This window comes from Sclerotinia sclerotiorum, genomic scaffold (assembly GCF_000146945.2).
Source record: "Sclerotinia sclerotiorum 1980 UF-70 scaffold_3 genomic scaffold, whole genome shotgun sequence".
Classification (NCBI taxonomy): Eukaryota; Fungi; Ascomycota; class Leotiomycetes; order Helotiales; family Sclerotiniaceae; genus Sclerotinia; species Sclerotinia sclerotiorum.
The window spans coordinates 1,762,779-1,786,326 of record NW_001820833.1 but is presented as its reverse complement, the minus strand read 5'-3'; the positions used below and the strand labels follow the sequence as shown (position 1 = coordinate 1,786,326).

The 23,548-nt window shown below is 42.0% G+C and overlaps 8 protein-coding genes and 1 non-coding gene across 9 annotated transcripts; 6 read left to right on the top strand and 3 right to left on the bottom strand.

Moving 5' to 3' along the window:
• Positions 1–845: 845 nt before the first annotated feature.
• On the top strand, positions 846–2,518 carry SS1G_02787 (hypothetical protein; the record flags this gene model as incomplete). The annotated part of the gene is made up of 6 exons (XM_001596517.1): positions 846–900; positions 957–1,031; positions 1,083–1,159; positions 1,208–1,973; positions 2,097–2,358; positions 2,419–2,518. 6 exons carry the CDS (start codon positions 846–848, stop codon positions 2,516–2,518), a joined length of 1,335 nt encoding a protein of 444 aa, XP_001596567.1.
• Positions 2,519–3,024: 506 nt separating this feature from the next.
• Positions 3,025–5,224, top strand: SS1G_02786 (hypothetical protein; the record flags this gene model as incomplete). Its single annotated transcript, XM_001596516.1, has 7 exons — positions 3,025–3,300; positions 3,388–3,666; positions 3,721–3,744; positions 3,799–3,880; positions 4,243–4,481; positions 4,638–4,914; positions 4,977–5,224. The coding sequence occupies 7 exons, from the start codon at positions 3,025–3,027 to the stop codon at positions 5,222–5,224; spliced, it is 1,425 nt and encodes a 474-aa protein (XP_001596566.1).
• Positions 5,225–6,735: 1,511 nt separating this feature from the next.
• On the bottom strand, positions 6,736–8,517 carry SS1G_02785 (hypothetical protein; the record flags this gene model as incomplete). The annotated part of the gene is made up of 1 exon (XM_001596515.1): positions 6,736–8,517. The coding sequence occupies one exon, from the start codon at positions 8,515–8,517 to the stop codon at positions 6,736–6,738; it is 1,782 nt and encodes a 593-aa protein (XP_001596565.1).
• Positions 8,518–8,836: 319 nt separating this feature from the next.
• On the bottom strand, positions 8,837–8,908 carry SS1G_14553. Its single transcript has one exon. It is a non-coding gene; the product is annotated as a tRNA-Gln (tRNA).
• A 694-nt stretch (positions 8,909–9,602) lies between these two features.
• SS1G_02784 (hypothetical protein) lies at positions 9,603–11,926 on the top strand (the record flags this gene model as incomplete). The annotated part of the gene is made up of 3 exons (XM_001596514.1): positions 9,603–9,932; positions 9,990–10,218; positions 10,269–11,926. 3 exons carry the CDS (start codon positions 9,603–9,605, stop codon positions 11,924–11,926), a joined length of 2,217 nt encoding a protein of 738 aa, XP_001596564.1.
• A 1,537-nt stretch (positions 11,927–13,463) lies between these two features.
• SS1G_02783 (predicted protein) lies at positions 13,464–14,693 on the top strand (the record flags this gene model as incomplete). The annotated part of the gene is made up of 2 exons (XM_001596513.1): positions 13,464–13,485; positions 13,546–14,693. 2 exons carry the CDS (start codon positions 13,464–13,466, stop codon positions 14,691–14,693), a joined length of 1,170 nt encoding a protein of 389 aa, XP_001596563.1.
• A 1,456-nt stretch (positions 14,694–16,149) lies between these two features.
• Positions 16,150–16,616, top strand: SS1G_02782 (predicted protein; the record flags this gene model as incomplete). Its single annotated transcript, XM_001596512.1, has 2 exons — positions 16,150–16,184; positions 16,223–16,616. 2 exons carry the CDS (start codon positions 16,150–16,152, stop codon positions 16,614–16,616), a joined length of 429 nt encoding a protein of 142 aa, XP_001596562.1.
• A 638-nt stretch (positions 16,617–17,254) lies between these two features.
• Positions 17,255–20,333, bottom strand: SS1G_02781 (hypothetical protein; the record flags this gene model as incomplete). Its single annotated transcript, XM_001596511.1, has 2 exons — positions 17,255–20,043; positions 20,096–20,333. The coding sequence occupies 2 exons, from the start codon at positions 20,331–20,333 to the stop codon at positions 17,255–17,257; spliced, it is 3,027 nt and encodes a 1,008-aa protein (XP_001596561.1).
• Positions 20,334–22,284: 1,951 nt separating this feature from the next.
• Positions 22,285–23,424, top strand: SS1G_02780 (predicted protein; the record flags this gene model as incomplete). The annotated part of the gene is made up of 1 exon (XM_001596510.1): positions 22,285–23,424. The coding sequence occupies one exon, from the start codon at positions 22,285–22,287 to the stop codon at positions 23,422–23,424; it is 1,140 nt and encodes a 379-aa protein (XP_001596560.1).
• Positions 23,425–23,548: the final 124 nt, after the last annotated feature.

The window sequence follows — 23,548 nt, the reverse complement described above, 5'->3', positions numbered from 1 at the left end:
GCATCGTGTCCATCATATCTTACTTGTCTTTGATCCCGAGTAGAAAAGTTTCTGGATAATATCCATTCGGTCCATGTAACTAAATCGATATCAAGGAGTCAATTGATTTTGATATTGTGACTGCCAAGCGATTACACCGCTAACAAATTTATCTGCACTAACCTAAAGTGGCGATATTGTGGCAGAATTCGAGGCTGGGGCAAATGCAGTAGTAAAGTGTAGAGTGTATTCTTCGAATGTTCCCCCAATTGATAAATTCAACAGGATTTCCATGCAAAACTATCTCGTTGGCACAAAATTTACCAGTTTGTCCGAGTAATAATTTCACTCTTGACTTCTTGTATCATAAGGCCTACTCATCCTCCATGTCAAAATAGACGCATTATCCCAAGGTCTCGCTGAAATTCCACACCACCCGAACCTTTCGCGATTCCCAGATGGTTATGCAACGATTGCCCTTTCCATCCACTCCATTGCCTGAATTCTGAGTGTTACATGTTGTGGTTCTTCTTGCACAATCCGAGTCAAAGTTGCAGCGCAGTACCAATCAAACGGATTTCAGACAATTGATGCAAAGCACAGCATCAGCATAAACCTGTAATACGGTCGGCTCAGAGAGCTTGAAACATTAGAATCCCATAGTTGAATCTTGTTTGGCGACTGCATCATCTGCCAATAGAATCGTGAAGGAAATTTGGGTAGCGGGCTCAGGCGAACCAGCAGTGGCGTGAGGTTTTCCCCAAGTGGCTCCGAAATCGAATTCTTACGGTGGATGCACAGTCTGGGAGCATCATACAAGACTGATACGACCTTGTGAAGCTTCAGTTCGGCTCTAAGCGTTAAATATGTCCATCTCAAGTACCCGAACATCTTTATCTTCCCAGGGATTAACCGGCGAAGGTATATCTGTGGATGCGAAGTGGTTTATGGTATAGCTTGCTAACAATCATGGGTAGCAAAATTGGCGGATGTCACCAATATCGTAGAAAGTCTCAAGGCGGATTTGGAGAACATTAGCCTTCTGCCGCACCGTAAGTCTATATTAGTCTTCAGAAATTAAATATACTCATTCCTCTATGCAGAACGAGATGCACTCCTGGAGCAATTGAAGGTGTATGGCCGTGACCCCGCCAATGCAGATCCAATCTTTACCAGAGAGGTAAGTGACACATATCTTTGCGCAAGGGATTTCTAATTCTCGCGATAGGGCATCGAGACTCTTTCAAAGCATGCCTTCAATAGCCCCTCAAAATTCACTTCTCGAAATGCGCTCCGATGCCTCGCAAACGCTCTGCTCTTAAAGCCAGACACACGACAAACATTGGTTACCTTAGGTTATGATGCAAAGGCTTGCACTCTACTCAAAGATAGAAATGGGTCCGTTGACGATGAGTTTTTATTATCTAGGATTATCTTCCTTACAACCTACGGTACAACCATCAATATTGAGAATCTCATCGACCATTGTCATTTAGCGGACGCTATTTCACATAATATTGCCAACCATGCAAGACTGCACAATGCGAAGCAGAAAAAAGTCAAGCAATTAGATCCAATGGAGGATATGGCTCTTGCCGAATCGCTCAAACTTCTTTTCAATATCACACATTTCTGTCCACAACGAAACTCCAGCTTTTCGCAAGCACTACCTCACATCTTATCAATTCTTGATAAAAGAGAAATAATTCCAAACACGCCCCTCGAATCCCCCATCTCGCAACTTATCAACACCCTTATCAACCTCCCTCTTGAAGATCCCGGAAATATTAGCGTGTTATTTCCTAGAGCAAATCCGCACTCCCATGTCCAAAAATTTCTTGAACTCCTGGATCATTCCATCAATGAATACAAGGACGAGGAACTTGAGCAACTTGTCTCACCACTGCTTACCCTCATTCGTAGATTGTACGAGATCGGCCCTTCGGAAGTTCATAAGTTCTTGCAAACCCGGTTGCTTCCAAGTGATAAGGATCGTGAGCAACCTATAGGCCGAGGGGAATCATTGTCTGCTCGCTTGATTCAATTATCTACAAGTCCCATGGCGCCTCAAGTTCGGGAATCTATTTCAGCATTGCTATTTGAGCTGTCTGATAAAGACGCCAGCACGTTTGTTCAAAATCTTGGCTATGGGTTCGCCTCTGGTTTCCTATTCCAGCGCAATATTCCCATCCCAGAGAATGCTCTCGAAGCATGGAGTAAAGAAAACGATAATGATGATGGTAAGGCAAGATCCAGCCATGATAGTGGGAAAGCAGTCAATCCTATCACTGGACAACTTCTCGAAGCTGAAGAGAAGATTGATATGCCAGAGATGAGTCAGGAGGAGAAAGAGAGGGAGGCTGAAAAATTATTCGTATTGTTCGAACGGTATTCTAGAGCTCTTCTATATATACATTCATTAAGCTAACGTATCAACAGATTGAAGAAGAATGGAATCATCACTGCGAAGAATCCTATGGAGGAAGCGTTACAGCAAGGACGGTTTGAAGAATTGGATGATGATGCAGACTCAGATTGAGGAAGGATAGTACGATTCGAGAGATGAAACTAACAGGTTGCTGGCAACTTCCACTTCAAGTATATCCCAATAATTTTGATGAATGGTATTAATAAATGTTAATAAGGTTGATTTCCTTCAACCCCTTTGATGAGGAAATGGGTGGAAACTTTGTTTTGATATACAATCGTGCTGCAGCATGTCACAGATATTATGCAATTCAATCCACGTTATTGAGTCTGGCCAATCATGGCAAGAGTCGGTTAACCTAGCCTTGACTGTCATCAGATGGATATTCACCTCTCAAACTGCGGTGCAACCATGTCCGACATTTATTCACATATGGCAGCTCAATCACACAACATGCGATAAGTGATATTTTATTCACTTCCCTTTACATACAGGATTTTTTTTTTTCTTGAAATGCTCTTTTTCTGTGGTGCTACAGTCCTACAATATCTCTTCTCTTAGATCGAACCTCACCAATAAGTACATAGCAATTTCTACTGTTGCCGAACGAAGACATAATGTCTTACTCCTGGGGAACACTAGCAGCAGAAAGAACCACTTTTATTATGAAAAAAATTCCCTTTGACTGGAGACTTTCGCCGAGTGATCTCTCATATGCGAGAATGCAGCGGAGCATCACGGGACCTTTTATTTGCAAATATCTGGATCGATTTGAACAAGAATACCTAAACCATGATCCAATTTCAATACTAAGGAGGATTTGGAATGGAGAATGGACCGCTGTTCAATGTGTACGGGCTTCTTGCAAGATTTCTTGTATTGCCCACCAAATTGTAAGTTCCATCATTCCGATCCATCCTATTCTGAATTGTGCTCCCATTTAAAATGTTTCAAAAGAGATATGCAACTCACTCAAATAGAATCCTTGCTTGCTCAATATAATGATACCCGAAGCTTTGGAAAAGGCTAGGAAGTTAGATAAATCTTTTGAAAAGGGCCGGGGGTCGGTAAAGGGATTTCTTCATGGTCTTCCAATAAGTGTTAAAGATCAATTCCATGTCAAAGGTTCAGATACTACCATGGGTTATGTTGGATGGATTGGCACTTTTGAAGGAGATGGTGATAGTACTAAGGTGGAAGCGGTAGAAAGTCAGGTTATTTCAGATTTGGAAGGACAAGGTGCTGTGGTTTTCTGTAAGGTATGTATCTCCCACAACTTCTGGAGCATATATACTTAAGCTGACAACTGATAGACCAGCTTGCCACAAACTGTTCTCGTAAGCTTTGATTTTTGGTTGAGCTGAAGTAGCATTATGATAATTGGTATCTAGTATGATGAAACTATAAATAATATCATCGGCCAGACACTTAATCCAGTCAATCGACTTTTGTCCTGTGGAGGCTCTTCTGGAGGTATTTGACAATTCTTTCTCGGTGTGAACGTCCATGGTCTAAGGCATTATTACAGGCGAAGCAGCACTTATTTCGACGGGCGGAAGTTCACTGGGAATGGGTACCGATATCGGTATATCATTCCCTTCTTCATAACTCTGAACTCTTGATTAACAGCAGTTCAGCAGGTTCTGTTCGTGTCCCCGCTGCATTTTGCGGCATTTACGGCATTAAGCCCAGCCATAATCGATTTTCCTACAGAGGAGTTGCTAATACTGTTCGTCCAACACGCTATTGTCTCCTAGCCGTTCCTCAAAACTCACTATTCATACTGATTACTCTTCCGCAGAACCCTGGGCAAACACTAATCCCCTCCTCCGTAGGTTTCCTTTCACGCTCACTCGAAGGTCTAGAATTAGTCATGAGCAGTCTCCTCTCGACCTCACCTTGGCTTCGCGATCCCGCTGTTGTTCCAATTCCTTGGCGTAAGGAGGATAGACTCAAAGCCAGAAAAAGGCTCAAATTTGGCATATTTTCGTGGGATGGAATGATACAACCTCATCCGCCTGTTACGCGTGCACTGGAAATAGTTGTCAATGCTTTGAAACATGCAGGACATGAGGTATGCCTTTGTTGTGGTGTATGATTACACACGTGCGTGCTAATAATAGATTCAGGTCGTAGATTGGTGTCCACCATCTCATAGTATACCAGAGCGACTTCACGCATGTTGTTCCATTTTTTCCATGTATATGTCCAGCAACTAATATTCCTACAGCCAGCTATAATGAACGCGGATGGTTCCCAACATATCCAGCAGCAGTTAGCGTTATCCGGGGAACCATTAATCAATGATTTACAAGACTTCTACACGTTAAAATCACCAATGTCTCTTCTCGAATACCAAGATCGAGCACTGCAACTGCGAGATTATAGGCAAGCATACTCTGATTACTGGAATAGTACAGCAGATGCAGATGGGAATATGGTTGATGCAGTATTGATGCCAGCAGCACCTCATGCTGCCGTTATACCTGGAAAATGGGTACATCTCGGTATATTCTTTAAACAAACTTGTGTAAATAATGTGATGCGAGCTGATGCTAATAAAAATTAGCATATACGGAAGTACTCAATCTGCTTGATTATACAGCATTGGTGATTCCAATCACGCATGCGGATAAGCATATGGATGAACTTCATGCTTATGTACCGGTTAGCGAGAAGGATTCGAGAAATTGGACGGCATATGATGCGGAGATATATGATGATGCGCCAGTGGGGATACAGATTGTGGGGAGAGTTTGTGAAGAGGAGAAGATTATTGGGGTGGCGGAAGTTGTGGAGGGGGTTTTGGGGAGATGATGGGGAGTGAAGGGATTTTTTTTTTGAGATAGGCGATGGGAAGGGCAAGTACCTGCATACCTAGGATTGCGATGTTTTTAACAATGCTATTTAATCATCTGATCTTAAAAGGCAGAAGAATTCTAAGCTAGCTAGGAAAAATTTTGGCGATGTGGGATTATCATCTGATATCATGGAATGAATAAGGAGTTTAAAACTCCTAGGAATTTATAATAATATATGCTTCTCAGTCGGAATCTGGAGAATAAATATCATCAAAAGCTTATTAGATGATTTGAATATTGACCTCGAATAACGTATGAAATATAAACGATCTCGATCTTTAAACATCCGGGATGATCAAAGGTCTTTTGAATATTCTCCACCTTAAGTGTGATGAGTTCATTGCTGCTCTTATCTTCACTACCGACTACTGGATGCTTTTACTTCACGGCCTTCTTCTCGAGTTATTATAATGCTCTATGATTTCTTGTCTCTTACGAACTTGAGGTTTTGGGATGGTAGATAATTTTTAAGATTATCTATGTACTCCCAAGGCCATTCTTCTCAAGTGCAATCCCATATTAGTGTTCGCTAAAAATATTGACCTCTTCATCCTCGTCAACTCCAACCGACAGCTTGGAAGAATTAGCTTAATATCCTTGATTGGAATAACTCGATCTAACAGCTCTCGATCGAATCGATGGTCGGTTAAGGTTATGAGGGTGATCGGTCTTTTTCGGCATTTATGAAGTTTATATGAATATCGATTGGAAAATGTAAAGTATGTATATTCAGATGATTGTCCATTTGAGAAATGAAAGATATATTTATACTATTTATAGCAGTAGTAATACTAAGAAGTTCCTTCTCTTTTTGAATTAATTACTGTTAGTAATGAGTACAAATAAATACGTTGGTGAAAAATACTATAAGCAGGTAGTGAAGGACACCGAGAATATATATAGAGCAGCTGAAAACGTATAATCAATCTCTACGAGCTCCTTTGGAAAGAATAACGGTATGGATACAATTATTATATTTTGATGAAGCGACACCCATCTCGCTTGCCACCATTAACTTTCCGACATCAGGTCCTGATGATATAATCGCCAGAATTATATAAAGTTAGGAAAAAGTGGATTTGATTAACCTCATGAAGTATATTTGTAGAGATGAATTCTCGCTATTAGAAAAACTGGAATTATTTTAATAAATCTGATGCTCACTCGAAGTGTGTAATGGATAGGTGGATGGAGTGGATATTGCGGAAGAGGTCCACCAGTCGATCTTTTCATGGAGAAGTGGGGATTATTAAAGATAGACACATAAATTGTTCATGTTTCCATCATTTACTAATTGCTGTCGAAGATGTCTGAAGTACGTACAAATTACTCTAATAGTTATTATTATGACACGTCCACGGTCTTTCAACGAATTTTTATAATTACGTGAGTTATCCGCAATAGAATGAGATGTATATAAATGGTTTGGGATTGGAAAGATGATATTGCAAAGACGCCCAAGCTCACTTAACCCACAGCGTCGCCGAAAAACTGTGCCCAGCCAAAGTCCTGTCCATTGAACCCCTCAAATAGATCATTACCAAAGGTCCCTGTCCAATTCTGATTACTCGAAGACGCGTAAGGGTGATCAACAGTCCGATGAAGGGATTCCAGAACCACCTGATCTTCGCGTTTTATCTCGACGAATCGATTAACCAACATTTGCGCAGTTTGTAGCGCCTCTCTTGACAGATGGGTGTCCCATAATTTGCTAACAGTTTCTAGGGTATGCATTGCTTGGGGTAGGTGGGATATACTTTGGCGTGTGTTAATAGACAAGAGAAGACAAACTGTGTTGAATGGGACGCTGATCACATTCCACCAGGGTAGTGTTCTTTCTGAAAGCTTTTGTGATTCCTTAAAGGCGGCGCGGAGAATCACCATGATAGTGTTCAAGACACCTGAAGAGAACTTTGAATACGTCAGGTGAAGCCTTCGAGACAGACACAAGACAACATCTGCTTTGATTAGGGCTAATCCTGGATTATTACACGGTAAGATCGACAAGTTTTCGATTGATATTCGCAAAGAATCAGGGTCAACGCATGGGTCAGAGCATGAAGATAGTAGTTCTGTCATTGCAATCAAGTCGCTGATAGAATCTCCTTCCTTGGCGATCGGTTTTCGGCATCTCACATTTTCCAAGGAAACTTTCGAACGTCCATATTCGGCAGCGAATAATTGATTCAATGACATCACAATCCAAAAGACCCTTCGACGTAGTTCTAATATGTCGGGAGTAAAAACCTTCCTCGATCCATCAACGGCGAAGACGACGCTATCCAATTCTCGATGAAGGCCAATTGATTCAGCTAAGTGGACCGTCGTAAATATTGCCAATGAAGACAAATTGGGACGACTTGTCGACCGGAGGTAAAGAGCTCGTAAAGTCCATGCCATCACATGGTCAAGAGACATATCTCCATGCCTCTGTGATCCCTGCTCCAGTAAGCATCGACCATGCTCGAAGATATTACACTCGAGCACACATCCAGTCCGTCTCGAAAATAAAGAACCCAGAGACACAACTCCACAGATAAGTGCCTCGAATCCAACACTTCCCGTGTCATCTTTCCAGAAAACCTCACACTTGTGCCGAAACCCTTCCCTTTCTAGCATTCCAAAAACGGGGTTGATTTGTTCAAAATAGACATCAATTGCTGAGGATGCAAATCCCCAACAACAAAACTCATGCAAACGCATATAATTTGGTCTCGGTGCTTCTGTGCGAATCCCGGCATTCCATGCGTAACTATGAAGACGTGGAGGTGTTACCATCTCCATTTCCATTCCTAGACATCTCGGGAAGGCAATGGCACTATTTGCGCTGGTAAATCTGCATTTGTCTGGCTCCAAAATCGATAAATCATTCGAGGATTCATTGATAGTAGTGCTTTTCTTGGTGCTCTCTTCGGCAGATAATTTCGCTGAGTTTTCTTCTGATTTTGCGTTAATCACAAAAGCCAAATTTGAACTATTTTCTCCATTTATTGTAAGGGGCGAGGGTTCAGCACTTGATGTACTAGTTGTAGTACTATTGTGAGGTTGTCTTCCATTGAATATTGAATCGTGAGGTGAATTTGCTTTATTCGTAGGGCTAACCGTGGTTGTTTTGATAGAAAAGCTACATGGATATTCATAGCCTACACATTCAGCACATGGTGCTGCGCCGTCACACTTCCTCTTCCGCTTACGGCAACTGTCGCATGCATTTCGCGCTCGTACACGTTTTCGGGGCGGCTCTTGCATGAGGGTGTATCGTACAAAGTGATACAGAATATATATACAGAAAAGATGGACAAATTAGAAAGGGGTTCTAAGCTGATGGTTAGCTGAAGCGGTGCTGTGTTGGATGGTACCATCACGTGCATTTGATTAATAATTGATAAGCTTTGGCCATCCAGACCCACTTATGGATCTTCGTAATCTTGGCTAGCATTGTCTAAGCGAGAAAAACATATGGAACCACCAAAAAAAAATAACGTTAGACACGCGGAAAAATGACAAAAAAGCAACCCTCTGATCTCAGCTTCAAACTGAATATGGAATGAAAGAAAGTTCTTGAAGAACCTTCTAATAGGAATCGAACCAATATCTCCGGAATCAAAATCCGACGTGCTAACCATTACACCATAGAAGGGATGTCCGACTTGTAATTGTTGGGACCTCAGACCCAATATCTAATTATATTATAAAACTTTTTAGTCCTCCCATCCTAGCTCCGGCTTGAAAAGCGCCGGGGCTTAACGAAAGTATATTTCTATGTCAGAAATCATCTACTCTCTTTAAAGAAATATAAAATTTATTATTTATTATTTGATAATTGTTAATTTTATTAATTTTTATTTGGAAATTTATTAAAATTTGAATGATTTGAATGATTTAATTGGATAAATGACAGCTGACTAACACTCGTTTCCTACCGTTTATGACATCAACCACTAACCTCATTGAGGTATTTTCAACTACCGCATCCATTACCTACCCGGTTAAAAAAAGGAGCACAAGCTCCTAAAACTTGCGACCATACAATTGAATCCTAATGTCTAGAATATTTTTGATACTTGTTCGATCTTCATATAAGAAATAAAGATTATACGAAAGATGCTCAATGCCATTAACCTTATTGGCGCGGAGTTGCGCTGTTGCGTCACCTTATAAATAATAGAAAACCCCGCTTCAGATCCATGATGTAATATCATTAGGATGTTATGGCATTCTCGGTAGGATATCGAGATTTACATATTTGCCTATCTTTTCATTCTACTTTCTTCATTCTTTTGACCTGATTATTTTCACCCTTTTCATACCCAACTACTATCAAAACCGAAATAATGCAGTCAGTTGTTGGTGTTACGATGCAAAAAGCTGGAGAAGCGGTAGCTTCAGCTATGTCGTCTAACAAGAAGGTTGCAGATATGCAGCCAGAAATCAGAGAACCCAGTAAAAACGAGTGTCTTACCAGTGACTTTGGTGTTAAATCTGGTAATCATGATAAATGGCTATCTGCTTCGGATGGTGATCGCCAAGGTCCGTTATTGCTAGAGGATAACTTTGGAAGGGAGAAGATTATGAAGTTCGATCATGAACGCATACCAGAACGAGTTGTCCATGCACGTGGTGCTGGAGCTTTTGGTAACTTCAAACTTTACGAGAGTGCTAATGTAGGTATCTTGATCTTGAAAATCATTCCTAAAAATCGGGGCTGACATGAAGTATAGGATGTTACAAGTGCCGGGGTTCTTACAGATACCTCTCGCACGACCCCAGTTTTCGTCCGCTTTTCGACAGTATTAGGTTCTCGTGGAAGTGCTGATACAGTCAGAGATGTGCGAGGTTTTGCTGTCAAATTTTATACTGACGAGGGTAATTGGGATATTGTTGGAAACGACATTCCGGTTTTCTTCATTCAAGATGCTTTTAAATTTCCCGATATCATTCATGCCGGAAGTAAGTACTTCTTTCCCAAACATACATCCATGGTTACTGACTTTTCACAGAGCCGGAACCTGATAATGAAATCCCTCAAGCCCAATCGGCACATAATAACTTTTGGGATTTCCAATTCTTACACACCGAAGCTACTCACATGTTTATGTGGGCCATGTCAGATCGAGGAATTCCAAGGTCTTATAGGATGATGCAAGGGTTCGGCGTCAATACATATACTTTAATAAATGCCGAAGGCAAACGATCATTCGTAAAATTCCACTTCACCCCAACTCTAGGGGTTCATTCTCTAGTTTGGGATGAGGCATTAAAGATCGCTGGTCAAGATCCGGATTTTCACCGCAAAGACCTCTGGACAGCTATTGAAAGTGGATCATACCCCAAATGGAAGTTCGGAATTCAAGTTTGCGAGGAAAGTCGTCAAGATGAATTTGACTTTGACATCTTGGACGCGACTAAAGTTTGGCCTGAAGATATTATCCCCGTCAGATACATTGGAGAACTGGAGCTCAACAAGAATGTTGATGAGTTTTTCTCACAAACAGAGCAAGCTGCTTTTTGCACCGCACATCTTGTGCCTGGCATTGGCTTTTCAGATGATCCTCTTCTTCAAGGCCGTAACTTCTCTTACTTTGATACCCAACTTTCACGCTTAGGTGTAAATTGGCAAGAGCTCCCTATAAACCGACCAGTATGCCCTGTTATGAACAACCACCGAGACGGTCAAATGCGACACCGAATCACCAAAGGCAAGATTAATTACTGGCCGAATCGAGATACTGTCATTCCCCCAGCAAAGCAATCAGAGGGCGCCTACTACGAATACCCTCAGAAGATTGCAGCCATGAAACAACGTCTCAGCTCCTCAAAATTCAAGGAACACTACAACCAAGCTCAATTATTCTGGAACTCAGTTTCTGAGGTTGAAAAGTCTCACATTATCAATGCTCTAAGCTTCGAGCTTGATCACTGCGATGATCCTGTCGTATATGAACGTATGGTTGAACGACTAACAGATATTGATCTCTACCTAGCACAAGCCGTAGCTGAGAAAGCTGGTGCCCCTACCCCTACTAAAGCGGGACGTCCCAATCACGGTAAAAAGACAAAAGGCCTTTCACAATTTGATTTTACTCCCGAAGCTCTAGGCTTACCAGCTACGATTAAATCTCGTATGGTTGCAATTATTATTGCCGATGGCTTCAATTTCCTCGAATACGAAGCCGTAAAGGGAGCACTGACCGCAGCCGGCGCTCTTCCATTTACCATCGGTCCCAAGAGACAACCAATCAACAGTTCTAGCGTCAAGAGCGTAAGTGCAGATCATCACTTCGAAGGTATGAGAAGTACATTGTTCGACGCTATCTACATTCCTGGCGGCGAACACGTTTCTACTTTACTCAAACAAGGACGAGTAATCCACTGGATCCGCGAAGCGTTCGGTCATTGTAAGGCTATTGGAGCCACAGGTGAAGGTGTAAAACTCGTACGAGCCGCATGTGAAGTTGAAGGTATGACATTTAGTACTTCTGGCGAAGTGGTGGATTCGCATGGTGTTGTGACGGCCGAGGGTGTGGGTAAATCCGAGGAGGGATTGAATATGGTGAAGGGTGCTAAGAATTTCTTGGACGCGTTTACGTATAATATTTCGCAGCACAGGAATTTCCAAAGGGAGATGGATGGATTAACTAGTATGGTTGCTTATTAGGTTGGTTTTGTGGGTGGATGGATGAGTGGTGGTTGTGAGAATGGAAAAGATGCTAGGTTTATTCGAGTGATTTCTAATTTGTTCAGATTTTGCTCGAATACCACATGTTAACGTTAGGGATAGTAATCATCAATAATATCTATTTTTGACAAAGTGCAAAATTTTCTTTCTCGAATGAGCATCATATTCATACACACATCACTCGTGATAAACACCCCCTGCGGATGAAGACAAGCTTCATATTTCTGTGATATTTTTCATGATGGCGTTTGGGACATCCGGTGGAGAAGAGAGACATGCGAAAAAGTTTGTAAATTCTTAGCTCACAAGGTTGCAACGTCCGAGGTAGAGGATACCCTGATTAGATATCAAAATTTGATTTGGTGACTATATTCACTGCAGGAAACAATTTTTCACTTTTCAATGAGTGGAACCAGCGGCCCTACAATCATGGCATTGTTTGCTTCCTTCCTGGCAAAAATAATACTATTGTATATCATACTATTTCCAGTAATATCTAAACTCTCCATATATCTCCCTGCGGCTTTCATCATATCACAAGCGAGATTATTCGCTCTTTTCACCGCACTGTTTGTTTTTCTGCCGTATCTAATGATCCTCATATATCACATCACGTATGACCTTTTCTAAGCGAGACGGTTGGATTAAGCTAAGCCTCTTCTCATCGCACGATGGAGTAAATTTGGCTCGGTAAAATTGCAGGGATGGGAGCGTAATATGTGATATATCTTGAATCGAGAACGTGCTTGTAGGGATTGGAGTTGGAAGGATGGAATCTTTTAAAATGTAATAGAAGCTTTTTAGAGCTGTGGAAGGGGTTAGTAACTAGCTACCTAAGGTAGGTATGTGTATCTTTGGAGTTTTGATCATCAGCTATTTCTTTGCCTGGTCGTCTTGAGAAGAGTGAGTTTAGTTGGGATAGGATGTGATGTGATGAGATGGGATAATATAAGTGGAATCGAGTCGCACCTTCTTCATTTTGGTGGCAACACTTAAGCAAAGAATGAGTTTGGTCGATATCAGCACAAGATGACAATGAAATCAAAAGTACCAATTATTTTTGCGCTAGTCTTTCTCTATTCAAACATCTCCAGCTCCAAGTTCCTTATTGATTTGATATAGGGATATTTAGGTAGAAGAGAGATGTAGCTCATTGTTGCGTTTGACCAGCCTTCGAATTAACTGCATCGCGCCTCTTTTCGTTTTCGTTCTCTTCTGCTCGGTGGGGAAGATTCACTCACTACCTTAACCGATTCACAAATTTCTCGGTAATACGGCTTTCGCTTACAATTATTCTCATTACTTATACTCCCGAGGTCTTGAACCTCAATCTATCCTTAATTTGCTAAGACTACACACGCAATCTAGCGACATCCAGAAACTTCATTCTCCTAGAAACATCTCAAGCTAGACGTGAAAGCTGAAGGTGAAGAAACAAAGTTCCTGACAAAGCTACCTCCACACACTTGCTCACCTTTAACTCCACTTATCTTCATTTTCACACATCTATCTGAATATGAGATCTACAAAGAAAGATGGTCAGTGTTGGTACAACATAAAGAAATGGAAACTATTCATAATAATCTAACGTTCCCTAGACATGAAAGACAAATCCTCCCATAAATATTTTGCTCGTAGATGGGTTCGATCCCAAACAACTCGCAGTTATATCTCACCTTATAAAGCATTCGCCAATCCCGCTCCACGCAAGCATAACTCGTCTTCCGCCAAGCCTCCAAGGAAATATACATTCCCTTATAACAAGCCTATTATGCCCACACCAACCCCTCAAGCTCAAGATCCAGCTCCAGCTCCAGCTCCAGCTCAACCAACCACCAACCCCAGCATCCAAGATCCCCGATTTTCCTTCACCTACATCCTTAACACCCCAACTACCCACCCCCATAACCACCAAACTACCACTTTCCAAAATCTCCCCTCGAAAATCCGCCGCAGAATATGGAACTACTCACGCTCCCGTACAATTGGTATCACCATATCCTCAGATCACATAAGTAGTCGCTCACCCAGTCCCGTAACCTTCCGCATCAATCGGGAAAGTCGGAACGCAAGAAAAATCCACTATAAACACCATCCGAGCTTTTATATTCTCGGTACAGAAGATACTGAAAAAATTCATTATCCGTTTTTTGACCCGGAGGTTGATAGTGTGGTGGTAGTAGATGCGTTGATGGGAGGTAATGCGGCGATGAATAAGATTGTTGGGGTCATTGAAGCGGATGCTGGGTCTAGTGGTAGCAGGTCTAGTATTTTTCGTGATGGGTGTAGAGAGATGGATTGGGATTTTGGGGATCCTTTGGATGTGGTTCAATCTTTGCATATTCCTGCTCATGCTTGGAATTGGGGAGATATTGGTAGGACTCTGAGGGAAAATATGAGGTTTAGAAATTTAAGGGAAATTGTTTTGCAGGGTAGAGAGATAGGATTGATTACTAAAGAAGATATTGGGAGGTGTAAAGAGGTTCTGAATGCTTGCTTCGAGAATTGTGTGGAGGAAATTGCGGAGGACGAGAATAGTAATGCCGGAACTCGTCGAACACATCCGGGAGAAGTGGAAGCGAAACCCCTTCCGAGAAGGAGAATAAAAGTTCCTGAAATCAAGATCTTTATGCCCAAGGCTCTCGGTCATAAATGGATGTTCGAAGAAGAGAGGTTAGGGATGGAATCAATTGAAGAAAGGAAATGGGTGATGAATTTTATTAGGAAGGTTAAAGCAGATCGTTGATAGAGATAGAGTATCAGATGGCGTTAGGTTTATTGAAATAGAGAAACAGAGTTATACTCATGAGAGATTTGGCGGATTCAAGGTTTTTGAGGGAAAGAATTTACTACACAGAAAAGAAACAGTTATATTTTAGAGGGTGCTTACCTTCGCATACAGAGCCTTTATATTCTAACTATTTCGAATTTTCTTTCAGATTTGCGGTGCTTTTGGTGCCTTAATGACGAATCTGAAGTGAGGATATACTACGTCATCTACATCATTTCAAGTAGAGCTTAAGATTCATATTTATATTCAGATTCAGATTCAGGGGTTCTAAGAACCACATGAAATCTACCCCATACTTTAATACAGAATTTGATACCCAGATCATACTTTCAAAATAACCAACTCCACATAGCCTCAAAATTCATAACTAACTGAATTGAAGCAGCTTCAAATTATAAGTGTCTGATAGACTACACAGCACAAGCTGATGGTAGGTCCCAACGGGCGAGAAAAATAACTACAGGGAGCGCAGTGAATTCACTGTTATTCTTAGTCCCGAAAGTGTGTGAGTCAAACCTCGTTCACAGAATTTCGAATCATATAATCGTTACTACCTCTTATACGATATTTCCATTTGCACAAGTCATAGACTGCCGAACAGTTATTTTGATTCGTGCAATATCAGGTTTTATTTACTCTGACTGGATAATTCCTTTAATTTATGAGTGGTAGGAAGTGTCATTTCGTAAAATTATCATTGAAATTCATCCATCTTCACTTCAATGGCACCATATAATAGGTGATTCAGAAGGTTGATAATGGCATCTCCATACTACCACCACTGACTGCGAATCATTTCTACTTGGCTCTGACTTCATAAGACGCGCAAAATTACACATTCGCGTCGAGTGATAGATTTGATTTCTACATTAATCGCTTAGGAATATACTTCAGTGAAGTTGGTCGTATATTCATGATTCTGAACCCGACCCATGAATATAGATATCTTTCATTTTCATAATCATATCATGATTAATACGAAATGTTTTCCATTTCAAAATGCGTCGCAAGCATCGCCCAAGATGCTTATAAAAGAGATAGGCATTCCCTTTTACTTTTGTTTCTTTCCCTTTCATCGCCAACGATCAGGAACTCGAAATATCAAGCACAAACAGCAGGCCTTTTTCAACTGTCTTACAATACACCACCGCATACCATTAACAAACTTGTCAAAGCTTGCCAACCATGTGCTTCAGGAGACGATACTTGCACGTGTGCCGCCATGAAAGTATCAGAAATGGAATGTGTCCAGAAGCAGAGAATAAGGGGAAATTTGGGGACTTTGAATTAGGATGCTGTGGCCAAAGTGACATGGGTCTGCCAGTTGAGGAGGCATCATTTTGTCCAGAATGTATAGGCCTATCCATACCCACCAAAGAAGAACTCGACAAAGGGAGACAGAAGAGATAAAATGAAATTAAAGGATACAAAGATCAACTCGAAATCGTGATAGGACAGTCTGAAGGAAACCTTCTAGAAAATAGGGGAGCTATAGGCGATGCGGCATATATTGTCGCATTCTATAAAGAACGCGACCAATGGCGAAAGGGAGTTGAAGCTCTGGAAGAAAATTATTCCGAGGACGCCGAGCGTTTGAAAGAAGGGAGGGACAGACTAAAGGACGAGTTTGGTGAGAACGTAGAGGATATTAATAAAGACAACACGATGTTTACTAAAGATATGAGTGCATTGTTAGCTAGGGCTGGTTACGATCAAGCTATTCATTGCCAAATCAGGGGTACGATCGAAAGAATGCTTTGGATAATAAATGGTGAAGGGAGTTTTGATGTACAAGTGCTAGGATTTCTTTTAATGGAGCTTACTTATCGTGGTGTCCGGATATTGATTGCAGGAGGATGGGATAGTGGAAAGGAGTAATGAGGACGGTAAAATATATTGGATAGTATAGCAGTGGTTTGTAAATAGACAACCATGACAGGATCAGGTATCAATAAAAGCGTGATTTTATAAAATAAAATTCATGACAGCAACTGTGAACCAGATATGTCTCTGAATTACAAAAAATTGAAGCCTATATAGTCTATAGGGATTCAAGACCTATAAAAATTCAAAACCTATAAAACTTCAAGATTCAAAAGCCTAGGGCAATAAACACGTTGAAAAAAAGATCTAGATTAAAGATTATGAGGTTGCGCATTTTATTACAAACTGAGTTGAGTTGAAGTGGTTTTACCAAAGTTTCTGCCTCATGTTACCGCCTTCCTAATTAAGCTAGTAACTGAAGCTACATGGGAGCAAAAGATTTTTTACTCTTTCAAAGAGCTACTTTGAGTAACCTTATATGAGTTTGTAGAAATCACACCTTGTTGGAACGACTCAAACAGGCAAGCATTGTAGAACCAAAATCGCATTTAGAACAATAGCAGTAGGGAATAAAATGTGTTGCAAAGAACTTTTGCATTTAGAATATATTCAAATAATACAATAGACTTTTCCTTAATCTTACATCAAATCGTAAACATCGTTACGGCCATTAAGCGGTTATTTAACCCACCTCAAGCATATTGTAATCTCTCGTCGGTCCACCCAGGCTGCAAGTAAGCCGCATCGAAGATCGGCTCAAAACTACTTGCAAAAGCCTCGGTAACCTTCCACCCAACATTAACACCCATACTCTCGTCCCCCTCTTCCTGTCTCCAAACACTCAATCCAATAACGTTATCCCCATCATAATTCAAGATTCCAGGTGGTACTGGGAATTCAACTTGATTTCCAATCCAAGGACTGAATCTTCCATATTGGTATCCGTTTACGAAGAGGAGAACGCGAAGAGCTGCGTTGGAAGGAGATGCCTTAAGAGTAAAGGAGATTGCCACGTCGAGGCCGGTAGGAATGGCTAGGGAAACGGTCGTGCGGTAGAATGTTACGCCGGCTGAAGAGGATACGTTGCTTGGGGATGCGGAGGACCATTCACTGTCGTCGAAATCGGGCAGGTGCCATCCGAGACGTTCTGCGTAGAGACCACCTTCTGAGAGAATACCGCGGACAGGGTCAATTGCTGTATCTGGCTTACCGGCTGTACCAGTTACTTTCCAGGATGTGAAATTCTTGGTAGAAGAACTAATTAGAGTTGCGTTGTTGATTCCGCGAGGATTGAGTGCTTCACTTGTTTCGTCGTGACCAGAGTTGTCTTGAAGGACAAGAAGGATGTTTGTGGAGTTTGAGTTGACAGTTACGTTGCTGAACGATAATGTCAATTTTCCAGTATCTGGGTAAGCAGCTCCTAGATATGAGCCGATGAACTCGCCATTCAACCATGCACTGTATCCAAAGGCACGACCCCCAGTGACACTGAGATATACTCCGCTTGCTGAACCCTCGAATCTTCCGCGCCAGAGATGATTACCAACATGATATCCGTAGTCATCAATGTAGAGCACAGGAAGCGTTTCTGGTTTGGTTGGGTTTGAAGTATTCATGTGATCAGCAGCAACCCACCAGCTATCATCATAAGTTGGTAAACGTTCCGGTAAGCTGTCATTGGCTTTCCAGCCCGAGATAGTCGGTAAAGTCAAAGAATCAAGGGCAGGGCCAGTAAGGCTACCGATCAAGCTATCGTAATCTGTCTTCTCCGTAGTGATGACTTGGCCGTTCCAAGTGACTTTGCTGACAGACTTCGGTGGGAAGACCTGAATTTGTGTTGAAGTTCCATTGTTATCTCCGGTGAGATCTAAAGTCGAACCATCTGAGGAATAGGCAGCGCTTCTGACTAGGCTTGGGCCTTGAACGAAGACGGTCTCATTCGCGGGACTGAATGGATCAGCTGTTAAAACTGGAACCCAAAATTCATATGCGAATGACCTGTCCATAACGAGAACACGAAGACCATCATCGAATGTCAAAACACTGATGCCTTTGGATTGCGAAATGGTCACGAGAAGGTCATCGCCCTGTGGATAAAACCCGACGGAGGAGCAGCCTCCGCAACTAGAAACGCTTCCGGACTTCGCGCCAGTGACAACAAACTCACCAGCTTCACCAGTTGGCATCCAGAGAGCTAGAATATCTTGATCATCCACGATGGAATGAGATAGGACTTCAGCTGTGGAGTACAAAAGGGAGTGGGAACCGAAATTGAAATCAGTGACAATAATCTTAGATTGGAAACCATTCAAAACGATTGACGCAGCCTTCTGAGGAATTTTGAATGCGCCTTTGGAAGTGTTAGCGTTGATGTAAAATTCTTCTCTGGTTCCAACTGTAGATTCTTTGTGGATCGTAACGTAGAATGCAGCATTAGTATCTGGGTTGCGAATTTCGGAATAAACAACATTTGGATTGGTCGATGCAGTTTTGCCGGTTCCGATTCGGTCGGTCTTTGTCAAATCTTTCGCCACACGAAGGAAGTGGCCAAATAATTTGGTCTCCGCATACTTGTCATTGATCATTCTGTTTTCAGATATTGGACTTGAATAATCGTAACTGGTTGCCACGACAGGAGCAGCTAACCAACCCCAATTCGTTCCTCCGTAAATCATGTAGAGACTCATAGCTGTCACTCTCTGACCAACGTTGTTACGATAGAAAAGATTCGCGAAGTCGGCAGGGGAGTTTTCTGGACATCCTCCTTCGGGACCACCCCAAGGATTGAAACTACCGCCTTGAAACTCCGGGAGAAATGACGGCTGGGTTGGTGAAATTGCTTCGAAGTGGTCATAGTAATCGATGACGTTGAAGGCTTTGTATGCTCCATTCGTGGAATCGCATTCGGTCAAATTACAGGTCCAGCACGCTGGATAAGAATCCATGCCGTAGATGTCCACGGATCCATAACCATCATAGAAGTCTTTCGACCACGAATCCGAATTAAGATTGGGATCGTTGGCCTGGAATGGTATCGTGATACCGTGTGCTCGTGCTGAGGCTTCCAATGCTTCCATGTACTCAACGGAAGATAAATTGGGTACTTTGTTTGATGGAGTGCCACGCCATTGTGAGCCCAGCTCATTCTCAATTTGATACGTGAGAACATTGCCTCCATTCGTGAATTGATACGGTGCGACAATGGAGGCAACCTTTTCCCAGAAAGGTGTCCAAGCTTCAGTGTATCTTTCATCATTATTTCTCAGAGCCCCATAAGCTCCGGTGGTCAGCCATAACGGGAACGCTCCGGCGTTAGACTCGGCATTAACATAGGGCCCCGGACGGAACACCACGAACATTCCCAATTCCTTGGCGAGATCAAAAATCTTGGTGAAATTGTGTGCCGCATTTTCGAAGTCCAGCGTGTTAGGGTTTGGATTATGAAAGTACCAATGCGTATAGATGGCAAACGTGTTAAAACCTGGCGGCATAGTGAGTTACAATTTTTGCAGCCAATGGAAAACCCAACCTACCAGCAGCCTTAACTTTTTGAAGGACATCAACCCAAAGTTCAGGTACCGGGATCCGCCAGTAATGAAACTCCCCAGACCATAGAAAGAAACGTTGCCCGTCGACCATCAGACTATAGTGGTCCCACTCAACTTGCGTAGTCAGACCATTGTTGTGTATTGGCCATGTGCTATTTGTACTGTTTTGGGCGATGCATGGCCCAATAGCCAGCGCCCATGCAAATAGTGATTGCAACAACATGGTGCAGCAGACAAGAAGGAAATCGTATTGCTTGATCCAGGAAAGGATATTTAGGATCAAGCTCTATATATATTTATATGTATGCATTCCGTCCGAAGCGACCCACTGCCAGCCAGACAGTCTGGGGTCATTTGTACCGAGGGTGGTTTAGCAAACTGTATCTCTAAGCCGCCCAATAGATTGACAGCAGTGGAACGATTCTGAGCCCGAACATGATCCGAAGAGGGGTAGTAACATTGGCATTGCATTGGGGATATTAATTTCTTGAACGATCGGAATATGGTTCTACCGAAATCCGGCAACTACATGAATTAGTGTACGTCGAGTCCCACATATGCCAAGTCTTTGGTAGATTCCTAACTCGGCAGGCGACAAGTTCAATCAGAACGGCAATATATTCCTTGACAGCTGTATGGTTATCCCTGCAAGATCACGGATAAACTTGAGATATTTTTCCACCCAATAAACTGACGTTTACGCCATTGTGGAGCAGAATGTTCGCCATGAAATTCTCAGGATGAAGTTTGACAGCAGTAAATAATGGAGGTGGATGGTGCAAGTTCTCCGCTTTTTCGGTATGCACCGGATAGCAACGTGATATTTTGGTGATGAGGGTCGTGTATCATTTCACGTGATACGATCAATCGTTTCCGAAGATTAACAACAGTGGACGGACAAAGTGAGGGGGGAGATGACTTTATTACATCAATAATCCCACGGTGTACTACTGCTCCTACTGTCTCGTATATAATAGATAGACTTCCACAAGGAAAGCAAAGTTGCACAACGAAATTCTTTCCATCAACGACCGATGTTCTCTATCTGTCTAAATAGAACACACTTGAGTGACATGATATACTATGCATTGATAATGATTTTTGTTCTCTCCTGGTGATCTTCATCAGGAATCATCCCTAGTCCAACTTTGCTAGTAATGAGGGAGGATATGAAGACTGTAAACAAAAAGATTTTAACTCAACAACGAAGGAAAGGAATGATCAGCAACTGCTTAAACTTTGATATAAAAAAAATCATTGCTCAAATTGTACAGATATTTGTTTCGTTTTGAACTGAGCCTCACTATGATCACACTGGTGAGATAGGTTTATACTCTATACATTCAGCGGATCAAGGAAGAGAGAGCGAAGATGATATATTTACTAACATTTTGAAATTTATGCAGTAGTTATATCTGCAGTACCTAGTAGATATAACTTACTATGAAACTCACTGATTGCTTAGGTAATATGTAAATTTTGTTCGTGCAACCACAACCTCACAATAAGGAATAAAAAACCAACATCACTCAAACAGCAAACAAACAACTTCTCTTTTATTGTAGGTAAAACATATCTTTACGATAATTTTTCAATTACTCTCATCTTCACATCACCTAACATCACCAATATTGTACAACTTCGAGCCTCATGGAAATAAGATCACTGACGGTGGATAGCAGCAGCCAGCGAGACGCGAAGAGAGTGACAAATCGTGTATGGTTGACGGATAAAACGATCAACTACCTACTAGGTAATCTTACCTAGTATATCTTTGGAAATACAAGCACTAGGTATTTCCGAAGTATGATATTTAGATTGCAACTCTAGGTCATCTTCAATCCATCCTCATCTCTCATCTCTCATCTCCTCATCTTTTGTATCATACATAACCTTATAATACTTTTTACTTGCACTCTTTTCAACCCATTCTGATCCATTCACTGTTTAATATTTGCATTAAATCACGTTACTTGAATTGAAGTCTTTCCCCTGAAGCTTATCAACTCGTACGACAATTACGGAACAAAATCTGCCTCAAATAAAAGATATTTTTCTGTCATGAATCGCATATCTTTTGTCAAAACCTGCTTTCTCGACAGGTAGCATATCGAATCGACAGGCGGAAGGAGTTGGTCTAAGACGAGATCAGCTTCGAAGACACCGATCTCAAAATGCCTGGAGGTACCAATGTATCACGTCCTGTGGATGAAAGTCGCAGCGGAGCGGCTTTATCTAAAGTCATCGATCTTACCGAGGACGATGAGAGTGACGAGAAGGTCAGAGTGAAGCGCCAGGAAAGCCCCAAGAGAATCTTCGAGAAATGTGATAAGAAAATCATCGATTTGTCATTATCGTCCGATGATGAACCTTTTCCGCTAGCAATATCAGAAGGAAAGATGAAATCAGCCATATTGCAAGAAAATGCGCCCGTTAAAACATCAGAAAAGCCTCCATCAAAGGTACCAAATTATCGAAACGGAGGAACATATAGCCTTTTGTCGGAAGGTGAATCCGACCACGAGCCTCGTATACAAGTACCAACATTTCTTTCAAAGCAAAACTGTGGCATCAGTAGCAATGATGGTATGACTAAAATTTCATCTTCGAGGCCAAAACCTAATGGCGCCGAGGCGGAAAGCATTGTTCCCTCTCCCCGACAAAACTACACTGCCCGCAAGACAGCACACCGAAAATCCAACTCGGGATCAGTTGGTTTAGTAAGCTCCAACTTAACACGAGAGAGAGAGGCATCTACGTCTAGCTCAGCAAGACCAACACCAGGAGAATTAAAAACTTACGTGACCTCGTCAAGGCCAGTATCTACTTCCAACACTTCTATTATTGTGGGCGAGCAGTCAAGTTTGAAGGCTAGGGCAACTTCAACAGCCGACGCTTCACTGCCGGTTGCTGCCACTGCGAGGGAAAATGGAACCCGCATGTCACCTTTTGTCAACCCTGTTTCACCAATCTACGTGAATGATCTTTTTTCGAGGAAAGGTGGTCTTGGAAGTCATAACGACAATGAATCGTTGAAGGACCTTGATTCACGTAAGGAGAAAGATCTCTTGCAGAGTTCGCGTATGGAGGGAGAAGCAATGTATAACAAATCAATCGCAAAGGAAGACAACCACTCGAGTCGACTAATTTCAAAAGAAGCCTCTCAAGCCAGACGTGAAGTAGCAGGGAGAGGCACAGATGATGTTACATCGGCTAGAGCAAGGAACCGGGACATTGTTAGGGACGCTGCCGCTGAACATAAAAATCACAATAAGGGAATTACAGAAAGGAGAGTTGCAAGCAGACAGAAATGATAGCTCTATATCATGCTGAAAACGGGATCACTAGTGATAAATCGTTCTTGTGTGTAGGTGCTGATAATCCCGAAGTTCGAAGGGTCGTGTACCTAGTGAGTATAGTGAATCATGGCGGTCCAAG